Source organism: Glandiceps talaboti, chromosome 18 (assembly GCF_964340395.1).
Source record: "Glandiceps talaboti chromosome 18, keGlaTala1.1, whole genome shotgun sequence".
In the NCBI taxonomy this organism is placed as follows: domain Eukaryota; kingdom Metazoa; phylum Hemichordata; class Enteropneusta; family Spengelidae; genus Glandiceps; species Glandiceps talaboti.
In genome coordinates, this window is record NC_135566.1 from 7,420,001 (window position 1) to 7,434,839 (window position 14,839).

Genomic DNA, 14,839 nt, shown 5'->3' on the forward strand with positions numbered 1-14,839 from the left:
CCCGTATTGATATTCCGCGACACTGCGGCTTGGACGGTGCCGTAAAAGAGGCTATGGTTTACGACGACGCGTAATACGGATAGTATTGGACTAGCTCGACTGCTATGTAGTACGCGTACGTACGTAAAGTCGCCGAGGTCATCAAAAATGAGGTAAAGTGTCTCAGCCCTTCGGCAATAAAGTGTGACCATGGATGTATTAGTGATACATCCACACAGGCATTTGTTTCCCGAGTTATGTCTCAGAATATTTATATCAGAATACAATCGTTAATTGACGTATTTAGCCAACTAGGGAAGGGGTAAAATTACACTTGTTGTGATCGCGCAGGTTCACTCACTGCGAAAGTGTCTTCTTAGACATAATGCACGAGTCAATGAAATGCCCAAGGGACCCCACCTCGGGCGATACGGGACAAATGTGGAGGATTAGGCCGTGTTTTCCATGAAACAATGCCTGAGGGGGTGGGGCCTCGTATTGACCTCCCTAGTCATTTTCACGGACGTAAAAGAGTGGTTGTGTCAGTCAAAATTTTTGAATGCCCCACCCATTGGGGTGGGGGAGATGTTGGGCGTTTTACTTGTTTTAGGTGGGGATTTTCCAGAATGTCTTGCCCCAGGGGGTGGGGCATTTGACAAATTTTATAAGACTAATTTCCAATCCCCCACTATGCCCCGAAGGTGGGGAGGGTGGGGGTTGACATTGACTCGTGAATAACTCTGGGAAAAAAATGCCTGTGTACATCCATGGTGTGACATATCGCTGGCATGTGTGAGATAGTTATCAATAGCCCAAAAATGGAACATAAAATGCAGAGTCTGATAAAATGATATGTTTTTCGTTCATATATTTTATCAAGGACATGTAAACGTTTGACATTTCACTGTATATTCGTCTCTGGTTGTACCTAACTATGGTACTATAAGCCTGAGTTGTAATCGTTCAGCGGCTGGGAATATTTACCTAACCCCTCGGAAAAGAAAATGATTATTTGCATAGTCAAAGTGCGAACTTGAACAGTAATCATAATGTTTACATTGTATAATATCATTCATGATAGTGTACACTCACTGTCGTAGTTTTCGGACAGATATCGTCGCCAGTTTCTCTGGAACTGCCATATTGTCATGCTCAAGCATTCGTACGAAAGATCAGGCAATACTGCAATTTTGATTCAACACTAATCTTGTGGTATCGGTTTTGAGAGCACTAATAATATCGGCGATCACAAAGTTACCGTATGTAACAACACATTTTTTTTCCCTTTATTTAAAAAAAAAAAAACTGCGCTGGGAATTCCTCCCAGCGATTTTCTGTTATGCAGACAAATACACACAAACAAACACAATTGCCTGTATTAACTTGTTGTTGCAACTAAATATGTTCATTTGGCACAAAATAATTTCATTGGGCCCAAAATAATAGTATACACATCAAAAACAACAGAAGTCGTGTCATGCACATCTTGCATCCGAATGTCATTGAATACTACATCTTGTTACGTCGAAGCACACTCTGATGAAAATGTGATGAAATGAATACGATTTGATTTCTTTATTTACCTCAATTTCCTTCATTTATTGTCATTGCATGGTTTTCAATTTTGTTGTTCCAGGAGTGATGGAAGGGAAGATTGCAATTTTGAACCTTGCAATATATTTTCTACCTGATATTTTTTCAGCTCTCTAACATCATTAAACTGTCTTTCCAACACTGCCACATGGATTTTTCTTTGAGTCAGGGAAAAGTATAATGCTTCGGCTTGTGCGATTATGCTCCCTCCATAAATTGGGGAATGTTATATTTAAAATAATTTAAAATGAGTTTAATGATTAACAGAGAGAAATAGATAAGGCGCAGGATTAGGCATAAACACTGTATTGAACATGCCAAGCTCTCTGACTACCATGAACAGTTCTATTCAAGTTAGAGACCGTGATTTATAGCTTCAAAATAAAAGTTTATCTTGGCCCAAAGTATTGTCTGTATGATACTTCAAATTGTAGCCATGCATCCAAGATCTCAAATTTGTCTGTTGTTGATGTGCTATGCTGTACCAACACTGAATCGATGAGGTGAATTTGAAATATACTCAATACAAAGAAACTGAGAGATAAAAATATCATTGAAACATTCTGTATCATTTACAGGGTGGCAAGTAGGTAAAATTGACATGGTTTTTCCTAAGATTTTCCACTGAAACTGTGGTAGAAGGTATGAAAGCCTCTTCAAGTTTAACCTGGTTTCCCCCATCTGTTACCAGGTTTCCTAAATCTTAGCAAAAATACTGACTTAAAGTTGATCTTCCAATTCATTCGCCACCATATAGAGTTTATCAACCTATTAATCACAACCATTTACAAGTTGATCTTTCGATCGTACTCCACCATTGAAAGTAGATAACTAATTTTGAAGTTGTTCTGCCAATCTTTATCAAGATGTGCCATTGAAGTTGATCATTGACAACCAATCACTTATAGACTATTATTGGAAGTTGATCAACCAATGAGTATAGTCAGTTGTGCTATATAGAGTTAATCTTCTATTTTTCACCAGGTGTACAAACAGCTGATCAACCAATCATTTGCTACCATTTAAAGTTGACCAGCCAATCATTAGTCAGGTGTGCCACTTACAGCAGATCAGTCAATCATTTTAGCCAGTTGTGCTATCTCTAGAGTTGATCTTTCATCTATAGCCAGATGTATCATTTAACAGTTATCAACCAATCATTTACCACCATTTAAAGTTGGGCAGCCAATCATCATTAGCCAGGTGTACCATTTGAAGTTGATCAACCAATCATTAATGAGGTGTGCCATTTGAAGTTGATCAACCAATCATTTACCACCATTTAAAATAGGCCAGCCAATAGTCATTAGCCAGGTTTGCCATTTGAAGTTGATCAACCAATCATCAATGAGGTTTGCCATTTGAAGTTGATCAACCAATCATTAATGAGGTGTGCTATTTGAAGTTGATCAACAAAGAAATTGATATATGGTTGTACAATAACAAATTATCAGCTCAGTGTCATGATGTTAAAACTATTTCAATTCATTTTGACATTCCAAAATTGTTTTTTCCTATTTTATATCTAGAATTTTATAACACTAAAGTTTGGTGAAGAAATTGAAAAATGAGTGGCTATGTTGGAGATCTGAGTCCTAAACAGGAAGAAGCCTTGCGAAAGGTGAGATACTCTTGTATTATATGGGCAGTTGAACTCTTCGTACTGTAGGTAGTCTTGTTAGATTTTTGGCATGACTGAATTGATTAGTAGTACTAGGCATAGCGAGATGTGTGTGTGTGTGTGTGTGTGTGTGTGTGTGTGTGTGTGTGTGTGTGTGTGTGTGTGTGTGTGTGTGTGTGTGTGTGTGTGAGTGAGTGAGTGAGTGAGTGTGTGTGTGAGTGAGTGAGTGAGTGTGTGTGTGTGTGTGTGTGTGTAGGTGTGTGTAGGTGTATTTGTATATCAACGACTTGTTGAGCAATTCTTAATTCAGATGCCTCTAGAAACACCTCAACCAAATTTCTGACCAATTTGCCAATGAATTTTGAAGTCGTAGCTCAAAAATTTGATTTTGTAGGCCTAATTTGCATATAAAAAATCTAGGTTTTAAGTACTGATGATACGTGAAAATGAAGATATAAGATAAGCTTTAAGCCTTTTGAAGGTGAAGGAACTGTCTTCTTTTCCAGGCCAAAGTATGCAACATTACAAAGATAGTTTGATATGGGTCTATTTGTGGATGAATGTGTCAGCGCGTACTGTCTAGGCCAAAGTATTCAAAATAAACAAAAAAGGTGTAAACTATTATTAGCAGTTTAATCTTTGATGCATAATATGTGATTTTGATTGCTGGAACACCTCTAGAGACAAAACTGACTAAAGTCTTTGTGTATTATCAAAGTTACATTATTTGTGTGATATATGCCATGCAACTGGTTACTACAGATCTCCAGCATGTGGTGTGTGTGCCATGTGAAACAATTAACGGGTGCATTCTCTTAATTTTAACTTGGCAGTAATATATAGATATACTTTATGCAATAGATAGTAAGACAACAATGAGAGGATGACTCGTGACCATCATTATGGTCATTATGTACATGTCGCAGTCATCCAAAATACCATTGTGATAACTTATTGACCAGCTTCTGTCCTAATGACTGTTCATAAAACTGCAAGTCACCAGTCAATCGGTCAGTCGGTCAATAGGTCAGTCGATAGATCAATCAAAGAATTTTTATAGTGCCAAAATCCAATACGATAATATATGTTCTATGGTGCTGAATAGGATCAATAGATTGGTTTAAATGTTAGAAGAATATAATTATTATCAAATAATTGACATGCCCAGCTGTCAATCCACTATCTAGTCATATTATCTCTCTTTGACCACGATAATCTCCAATTTGGATGACCAAAAATCTTAAGCGTTTTGGACTCCGACATCCGTTTCTCAGACATGTTTCAGCTATTTCAACCAGGCTTGACAGAAAGGTATATTCACATTGTCTGGGATATATGTTTGTCACTTAATTTCACAAACTTGACCTCTGTGTGGTGGCCATATTTGTGATAAAAATGTTTTGCCTAGTATAGCTCCAGATGTTTGATAAATTGTACACCATTCAAGTGTCTACCCACATTATCAAAGTTAAGCTTTCTAAAAATGTTTTTACCTTTGACCTTGACCAATTTGAAATCATGAAAACTTCTAATTTGATATTTTTGGTTATCCGAACAGGGACTATTGTCATCAAAGAGAGACAAATATAAAGGCAATCTGTCAAGTTGTCGTGGTTTAAATTGTTTACCAACCTACAACTTGACAGACAGACAGACAGACAGACAGACAGACAGACAGACAGACAGACTGTCACATACATAGCAGTGGCTCAGTAGGTCATAAATCAAAGTAACTTTACATACATGTACTTAAATACATTTTCTTGTATTTTCAGTTCAAGGAAAATGTAGCTGACATTCTAGAACCACATCATGATGATTACTATGTACTCAAATGGCTCCGAGGTAAAAAATATATTTCATATTTTCATTCTAATATTCCCCATAAACCTGTATGTATTTATAAATGACTGGTCACATTTGACACTGAAATCTGAGGGTAAGACCACACTGGACTTCTTATGAGATAAGTTTATAGAAATTTTTTAAAAAGTTATCTATTATGAATAAATATTATTATAGTTTATTTTTCTGCTATGATTGATTTAGACATTAATGATACTTTCTATTGTTTGTCTTCTTAATTCCCAGCAAGACATTGGAACCTGAAGAAGTCAGAAGACATGCTTAGAGCGGTAAGCTATTCTTTATTATATGGATAGAGAGATATAAACACTGGTTTGAAATTCATAGATAAAGGTCAAACACTCAAATACTCATCAGGTGCAGCCAACAAGTCAACTACAAAATCACCTCAAAAGTGCATGTTTGTTATGGATAAAAATTAATGCCTTCCATTTGAGAGGTCAGAAATATTCTCCTCTCACCATGTGAAAGTCCCTGATACTGACAATTCAATATTCAAAGAGTGACTTGAACTTTTACAATTAGGGAACTTGCAATCCAGACTGAGCATGCTCAGATGCAAAGGACTATGGGATTATCTGTGGTTATTGTATACCTAATCTGGAGCTACCGATAAAATAAACCTCCCACAACAGTTAGGGTAACTATGAATTGTTCATTCGTGGTTGCAAACGATGTCACAGTATTGTTTACAATACCAATTCATTAGTATTTATTATCACATTTCCCATGATGCAACATTCAACATGGCGTGTTTGCAAGTTCCCTAAGGTTTCCTATCAGGGAAAGTTTATAACAATATGAATAAGAATGATGAAAGCAGAATTTATGTACACACACATCTGATATAATACATACGCATTACTTTCATTTTAGGCAGTACGGTTCCGGAAGCAGATGAAAACCGATGAACTTTTCAGAACATGGAAAGACCCTGAGGTATGTAAAATGGAATGCAGCACTGCAACAAATGCAGAATATGATGGTGAATTGGTTCATGAGTCGTTACTGTAGTAACAAGACAAACCAGTCATTCAGAGCTCTGTTGGTAGTTACTCGATGAGCACCAGTTGAATACATGCACCCGGGGTGAAATATTAAATATTTTTGTGTTCTGCGTGTTCAAAGCAAAAGAGAAGCACATTGATGTTATTGTAATTATGTTATTTACTAAATCTTGTTATCCTTTATCAGGTTCTAGATAAGTATCTTGTAGGTGGTATTTGTGGATATGACAAAGGAGGTTCTCCAATATGGTTAGAACCGTTTGGACATCTCGACCCAAAGGGCTTGATTTATTCTGCCAAGAGCTCTGACATCCTTAAAAGTAAAATTGTGCTGAGTGAAAGAGTGCATGAAGAGTACAGGAAACAGTCAAAAAAGGTATGATGATAAAGTAATATAATGTGTCATCGCAATAATAAACACAGAACCTGTTATCGTTTAAGGTGTGAAAGTTCTCTAAATTTGGTTAGAAGTGTGAAAATGAAGTTCAGCAATTGCTCTGATGCCAGACCCCCTCCCCCCAACATATTTCATTTATTGAGCTTGTGTGACACTGTGCAGTCATCCCTAAAGTAATATTATGTTTTGACAAGGATGTTACACAGTGTTTGCTTTCAAGCAATACTTCACAGTGTTTGATTTCTCTTAAAATATGATCTTCAACTTAAGGTAGTGCTATAATTTCTTTCGCTTTCACAGCTTGGCAAGAGAATTGATACAGCTGTTGTGATCTTTGACATAGAGAATGTTACTTTGAGTCATATTTGGAAACCATTCATGGATGTCTATGGACAAGTATTAGGTATCATGGAGGCTAACTACCCAGAATCACTGAAAATATGTTTTATAACTAGAGGTAATAAACTTGACATTCTCATTTCCATAGACTTCCTTTCAGTTGGTTGGAGGAGGTGGGGATGGGGATGGGGGAGGAGATGGTGGTGCTACTACAAGGGGTTTCATCCATGAATGTATGTGTCCATTCATCTGTACACAGTCATTTCTCTGACATGCAAACCTGGCACAGAGGTGACATACGAACCTATAGTGGCCATATGTGCATCACTTTGTCTGATGACGTTATCCATTTTCACTGAATTTCAGCCATATTTTTAGTAAAAAAATCACTATTGAATATATAACAGAAAAACTCAATTCAAGTGTCTACTCCATAGGATCACGTACAAAATTTCTTTGAAGACCTTTCACCTTGATCTTCAGGGTCAGTTATCAAATTAAGTCAATTCTTACATATCCCAGATACTTTGTTGCATGTAAGTGGGGCCAATTGCTTTTATATGTTATTACAGCTAATACAAAACAAGAGAAACATATGCAAATTTATTATACAAATTACGGACGAAAAAGTAATCATCCAGATGCAAATATGCAGCTCAGAACAAACCAGAATGTATGGTCACAAATAATGCATATTTAAGACTTCTTTAATAATTGATAAGTGCATAATAAAGTAATTTTACAAAAGTCCATTGCTTTTACTACCAAACCAAAAAGACTATAGAGTTTCAATTGTGTTTTACATCTTGCACAACTTTTTTTGTACGAAATTACGATAGTAAACATGCAAATGAAATGTTACATTGTATCTCACTATGAACACAAATAAACATGTTTTTAATCTCCACTGATGTTGATTTGTGTTCACAGTAAAAATGTACCATTTGATATACTTGTGTGCTATCAGTCTCTGCATTTTGTTTTACATAATATGTGACAAAAAATGATGTGTGACACATAAAAAACACTGTGATGCCTAATTGAAACTCTATAGTAACTCTGGTTTGGTAGTAATAAACACTGTGCTGCCTAATTGAAACTCTATAGTTGCTCTGGTTTGGTAGTAAAAAACACTGCTGCCTAATTGAAACTCTATAGTTGCTCTGGTTTGGTAGTAAAAAAGACTGTGCTGCCTAATTGAAACTCTATAGTAACTCTGGTTTGGTAGTAAAAAAAACTGTGCTGCCTAATTGAAACTCTATAGTTGCTCTGGTTTGGTAGTAAAAAACACTGTGCTGCCTAATTGAAACTCTATAGTTGCTCTGGTTTGGTAGTAAAAAACACTGTGCTGCCTAATTGAAACTCTATAGTTGCTCTGGTTTGGTAGTAATATACTGACTATTAGCATACTATTTGTAGGAACTTCTCAGGTCTTAAATATATTTTAATATTTTTTTCAGCTCCTCGACTGTTCTCAGTTGGTTATAATATAGTGAAGCCTTTCTTAAGTGAAGACACTAGGAAGAAAGTCATCATACTTGGAAGTAAGTGAAATACTTGGAGATGTTCTAGAGGGACATTCATTAAAGTGGCCATATGGATGAGAATTTGGCATTTATTTTGGATTTTTATTTGATAAAACAGCTTCACTATGTTTTTCTACTTGAAAAAACAATGTGAAATAACATATACTAAGTCTATGTTCATAACTCAATAAACTGCAAAATATTAAACAATGTATACAATGTTTGTTATTGTACGTACAATAACAATCTTTTTACACTTTTTCCATATTTTTGCAATGTATTGAGTTATGAACATGGACTTGGTATATGCTCTTTCGCATTATTTTTTCAAGTATAAAAACAAAGTGAAGCTGTTTTATCAAATAAAAATCCAAAATAAATACCAAATTCTCATCCATATGGCCACTTTAAACTTACTATTTAGTTAAATTTACAATGAAATTACTCATGGTAAATGTTAAGGCCTAAGAAAAAAAATTGCTTGGTTCCAGTTTAGAGAAAAGAATAAATAAAATTGAGAAGTCGTAAGAAATTGTAGATGCAGAAACTGACATCAATTTAAAAAGACGGTATAAAACTGGTCTTCCAATCTATAATGGCTGTACATCTGATGAGAAGAAACCAACAGCACAGAGACCATATGGAAAACACTGGTGACACAGTGACACAACCACAATTTCAAAAAATGTGTTACTCACAAAGTACTATCATACCTTTGTGAACTCATAACAACTAATGATACTGTTCACCAACACAAAGCAGTAAACCAAATTCCACATTTCAAAAGCCCACTCCTGATCCCTCAGATACAGGGCATCCACCATCACAAATATTCTATCAATCTAATTCTTACCGCAATCTCCCACTCTTCTTTGTGTTCCGTATGTTTTAGTTTTTGGTTTCTTGTACTTCATTTTCATTTTTTCTGAGCTATCTTAATGTATATGTAATGTATTTGTTGTATTTTATCACAATTGCATGAAAAAAACCCAACATTTTATTGATGCTTTCCCTTCAATAAATAAATAAATAAATAAATATATAAATAAACTAAGCTAAATAAAATAATCACTGAGGGCATACCTTAAAACCTGGAAGGGGCTGTTGGGCTTGGGCTGGGCTCTTGGGCTGAGCCATTGGGTGTTTGAACTGAACTAGTACCATTCATGTTTTAAATGATAGATGATTTCCATGGTGAGCTATTGAAATACATTGATGCCGATCAACTGCCAGCACATTTTGGTGGAAGCCTTAAAGATCCTGATGGTGATCCCCACTATCACACCAAGGTAAGGAGACTATATATATATATTTACATATGAAGACATTGCTCATGGTTCCAAGAATCAGACTGTCACTTTGAATGGTAAATGTGGAAAAATTGAGATGTTTCGATCCACGCACTACATACCTTGATCCTATCTTTTGAATCAAGACTTTTGTAAAGGATGCAATATAGATTTAGTAGATGAGTTTTGTGTAAGGTAACCCTTTAAGTTTTTCTTGATTTTATAATTGTAACATTTTATTGTTCTTAAAGGCAACTAGAAATCACATTTACAAATGAAAGTAAAATATAAACGGTTACATTTTATAGAAGAGAAAGAGAAACACAAAATATAAATTAATACATAGTTAAAGCTGCAATTGGAACATTTTTTTGAAAAAGTTTTGTTTTGTACAATTACCTTACTCATAATATCATACACCATAAACAGAATTGCATCACTTGTGTGTAAAGATATTTTTTGTAGCTGTATGCGCAATAAATCATATCAAATTGATATTTGTATTCGCACCCAACAATCTGCCCTGAAAGGTGCACATCATGATTTCAACCTCTTTCTGTACGGCTTAATAGGGATAATATCAACAACTTATTAACTTGTACAATGTCAAATTATTGGTATTTTTCAGTTAATATATTGTGGTAGTCTGATCGAAAAATGATACTCCAGTTACAACTAGTACAGTTTTAGCACGGTGACGAATTCAAAAACTGAATTTTTGCTCAAGATTTAAACTTGCCAGTACACTACCAATGTATAATATTGACCACTATTAACAGATACAATGTCCTTTTTATAGATCATTGACCAATTTTTAATGCCTCTATCTTTGGTTTATTTGAGCTAGTTGCAGCTAGTGCAGGTTTTTAAATACATTCCTTTCTCAGTGTGAGTTTGAATTTTAACTGAGAATAGATTGAAATTGAATGACAATCTTTCTTACACATGCCATCCATATTCTGTACTGTATTCTTTAAATAAACAATTGGTGTGTGTGTGTATAATCTTCATATCTAGGTATGCTATGGTGGTAAAATCCCTGAATCATACTATCTAAAGGACAAGGATAACACAGAAAAAATGGAGACTGTTACAGTGAGTCGCGGTTCTTCTGTGGACTTAGAATACACAGTGGAAATACCAGGAACTTTTATAAGGTTAGTGAACAATTCACCATGTTGGACCAGCTGGGAGAGTATATGCATGTTTTACTGAATTTTAAGGAAATGTATGTGTAAGCTTTACTTATTTTTCTTTTTTGGAACCCCAGAGTTTTTCAATTGATTAAAGTAGTCGGGAAGACCACACCGGTGATTAACACCTACAAACGTGAACCCTGTAAGTTTAGCATTACAAAGGAACACCACTCCAGGAAATAGAGACATTTTCATAAACTATGGGTTCTGGAGAGTCATTTCATGATTTTACATCACCTACAATTACTTAAAATTTCAGAGAAATACCAAGTTGATCTTGTGCCTTTGAAGGGTATCTGTGCTATGGGCTATTGCATCATGGGAGTTACCAGAAATAATATATTCATGGTTGAACAATGAATATTCATGAATCCTAAGTGCCTGTTCCCTTCAGTGTAAAAAAAAGCCCTCATGAATATTGAACTTTTGGAAATGAATTACGGGGCATTAAGATACATCCAGTGGATGCTGCATAAATTTTGTATAATTGAATACACATAACCAATAAATGACTTGAAGGTGCCATCCTGTATGTTAACTGTATTTTCTATTTGTCTGTCTGTCAGCTGGGAGTTCCAAACAGAAGGTTCGGATGTTGGTTTCGGGATCTTCAAAAAGGATGGTGGTGAGAAAGCACTTACTACCATAGTGCCAACAAGTAGATGTAAAAGTAACATCATCGTTGAGGATGGCCAGGTCAAAGTGGATGACCCCGGAACATGTAAGATATTAGAAGACTTTATTCTGATGTTTGATGTGATCGAAGGATCTTAGATTTTTTGTGTTTCCCTAGTTTTGCTGTAGCATGTTGTTGATCATAAATACTTGCAGACATCCTACCAATCACAAACTAGTATAAAAAGTGTGTGAAGTAGACATTTGCATTTCATGCAAATTTATGCCAAACTACCAATCAGAAACTAGTATAAAAAGTATGTGAAGTAGACATTTGCATTTCATGCAAATTTATGCCAAACTACCAATCACAAACTTCCATGGTGGAAAAAAAGGTGTGAAAGAGATGATTGCATGTCATTTCACTTGCAAACCTTTGTTTATTCAAAAACACATACTTCAGTTGAGTGCAGTCATTCAAAGATTTACTTGCAGATTCAAACAGCCAGAAAGTTCTTTGGGCAAAGTATTGGCCTAAAAAGAACACTTTCATGTCACGTCAAGACTGTTCCGACTGCAGAAATCCTCCCATTGAATAAGGAAATATAACCCTGATACTTTTAATATGACAGAGAATGCATTTTTATTTACAGATGTGGTACGCTTTGATAACACCTACAGCTGGGTCAAGAGTAAAAAGATTAAGTATTCAGTGCAAGTCTTGCCACCTGACAATGAGGTAGAAGCCCAACTTGATGAAGATGCGCCGGAATTTGATTTTGAGCAAACACAAATGTAAAAGAGAGAATGTACAGTACACTATATGCTGTAATTGGTGATGCAGGGTGTGAATTGATCCTGCAATAACTGCCTTAGGCTTTCAAGATTTGAAAAGAACTTGCACTACTTCAGATAATAGAATGTGTTATATTGTTATATATTCAAACACATAAACACACATGCAAAATGTGCCAGAATATGATTTTGATCATACAAAAATGTAAAAATAAAAAAATAAAAATAAAATGAAGAATGAAGAAAACATATTACAGTAATATATGCTGTAATTTGTGAGGCAAGGTCAAAATAGAACAAAAAGGTTGACTTATTCTCAGTACCTGCAATAGCATTTCACCTCATGCTAGAAGGTCAAAATAGAACAAGAAGGTTGACTTATTCTCAGTACCTGCAATAGCATTTTACCTCATGCTAGAGGGTCAAAATAGAACAAGAAGGTTGACCTATTCTCAGTACCTGCAATAGCATTTCACCTCATGCTAGAGGGTCAAATTTAGAACAGGAAGGTTGACTTATTCTCACACATGCACATGCCTATAGTAATGCATGTTGTGGTATCGACCAAAAAATTAAATAGTCATTATTTTTATGACACCTGTGTGGCAGAGTGCTATTGCAGATATTGAGAACTAGGTTACATTTATTATTCATAGTAATGAATATGCATGAAATATATACATAAATTAACATATATAATTATGTAATAGGGAACTTGCAATCCAGATATTAATGTCAGGTAAAGCAGTAAGTAACATATTGGATTACTTATGTGAAGAAATGAAAGCCATTAATTTGTAAGCAGGAACATTTACTCTTTACTCAAACAATGTTATGTCTGGCACTACATACATCTATAAATAGATTGCAGTATGTCATCACTACACACCATATGGTGGTACAGATATATCATCCCTTCATTATTTTTCATGAAATTATTTTTCAGTTACTTTGTTTTTGGGAATTCATTTAGGATTATGCCTTAAACTTGACAATGCAGACATCTCTATAGATAGCATTATATTGTCATTATACACCATATGTCAAAAGTAGTACTTTTTTATCACCCATTAACAATTTTTCCTGAAATTATTTTTTGAGAACTTTGTTTTAGGTTATTCATTTTAAAAATGCCAATGTCATAGATGTAGCTGACACTGTAGATGCATCTAAATTGATAGCTTTATATTTTCATTATACACCATATGTCGACATTATACTTTTTTATCACCCATTAACAATTTTTCCTGAAATTATTTTTCAATTACTTTGTTTTAGGTTATTCCTTTATGATAAAAATTGCCTTAAATTTGACAATGTTATAGGTGACACTATAAACACCAAAATCGCTAGCACTATATCTTTAGCATACACCATATGTCAATACGGGTATTATTTTATCATGAAATTATTCTTCAATTACTTTATATTAAAGTCGTTCAATGCATTTTACTGCAACATTTTCTCATGTATTTAATTTTTATAATGAGCGATTTTGGGGAAAATTTCATTACCATTTTGTGGTCATTGACCTTCAGAAAACAATTTTTGTTGAAATTTAGATACGTGTAATTTTTACTGCCAATTTTATAGACATATTATTTTTTAATGAGTGAAACTGTAAACAATAATGGTATGATTTAATAATATCCAACAGTCAATTTAGTGATATATTTCATGTAAAATACAATTTATAACATTTTAAATATGCATTTTAAAATATGTCTTTTTTTTGAGAACTTAAGTATTTACCATGTGCTAAATAACTGTACTTCTTATTTTTGATGGCAGTATCAGTTTGTATTCAAGAATGCATGTTTATGGACTGTTCATTTGGAATCCCTTTTGCAAACATTTTTAATGAGTTGAAATTTTCATTATTATCCATTTAATTGTCTGCACAGTTATTAAATATTGTCTGGTGTTTACAGATATTTTTTTAAATGAAATTAGGTATTCTGCAATGTATTTACATAAATTACCATAAGTTAGAATCTGATTAAAATCTGATGTAGGAATACCTTTACCTACCTTGAATCTTTCATATGTTGTAGTTGGTTTTTATTTTATTGTTCTGAGAGTGATTGCGTCTTCCTAATCATGTATGTGAGACGTTGGTGTTTAAATTCTGAGACGAGAGTTCTTCCTCAACAAATCATTGTAGTGAACTTGGTGTGAGCATGTATATACAGTGTGTTGCCAGCTACTGTTCATTGGCACTGTTTGATACACCTACATAGACACCAATAAGAAATTGCACATACTCCACATTTAAGATAGCAGAACGCAATTTGTTGCTACTTTTAATCTGAATGAAAAACAAAAATGATTTTGCAACAAGATGCAGACACAGAGGTGCCAATGTTTTGATGTCTGTATGTATGGTGACACACTTGTTCCTTTTATTTATACAAAAATGTCACAAGAATATTTCATTCAATATTATTATCTTGAAGTGTAGCATGTGCAGTTTCTGTTTGGTTCCTGTGTGGTTGGCAGTAACCTGCAACACGCTGTATATTACAGTAAAAGACGATAACTCTGCCAAAATAAAACCGCATTCTCACATCAGAGTCTGATCAGATTGCATACGGATATTACGTTAACACTACTGTG

The 14,839-nt window shown here is 34.6% G+C and overlaps 1 protein-coding gene across 1 annotated transcript in view; it reads left to right on the forward strand.

The window, feature by feature from the left end:
* Positions 1 to 12,397, forward strand: part of LOC144449362 (SEC14-like protein 2) — a 12,763-nt gene extending 366 nt beyond the window's left edge. Inside the window, exons 2-12 of the mRNA XM_078139890.1 lie at positions 3,102 to 3,193; positions 4,969 to 5,038; positions 5,285 to 5,328; positions 5,936 to 5,998; positions 6,254 to 6,442; positions 6,764 to 6,920; positions 8,263 to 8,346; positions 9,511 to 9,617; positions 10,635 to 10,774; positions 11,380 to 11,534; positions 12,082 to 12,397. Of these exons, the coding sequence (XP_077996016.1) occupies positions 3,140 to 3,193; positions 4,969 to 5,038; positions 5,285 to 5,328; positions 5,936 to 5,998; positions 6,254 to 6,442; positions 6,764 to 6,920; positions 8,263 to 8,346; positions 9,511 to 9,617; positions 10,635 to 10,774; positions 11,380 to 11,534; positions 12,082 to 12,227 (1,209 nt within the window). The 5' untranslated portion in view covers positions 3,102 to 3,139 and the 3' untranslated portion in view covers positions 12,228 to 12,397. The remainder of the gene's footprint in view (positions 1 to 3,101; positions 3,194 to 4,968; positions 5,039 to 5,284; positions 5,329 to 5,935; positions 5,999 to 6,253; positions 6,443 to 6,763; positions 6,921 to 8,262; positions 8,347 to 9,510; positions 9,618 to 10,634; positions 10,775 to 11,379; positions 11,535 to 12,081) is intronic.
* Positions 12,398 to 14,839: the final 2,442 nt, after the last annotated feature.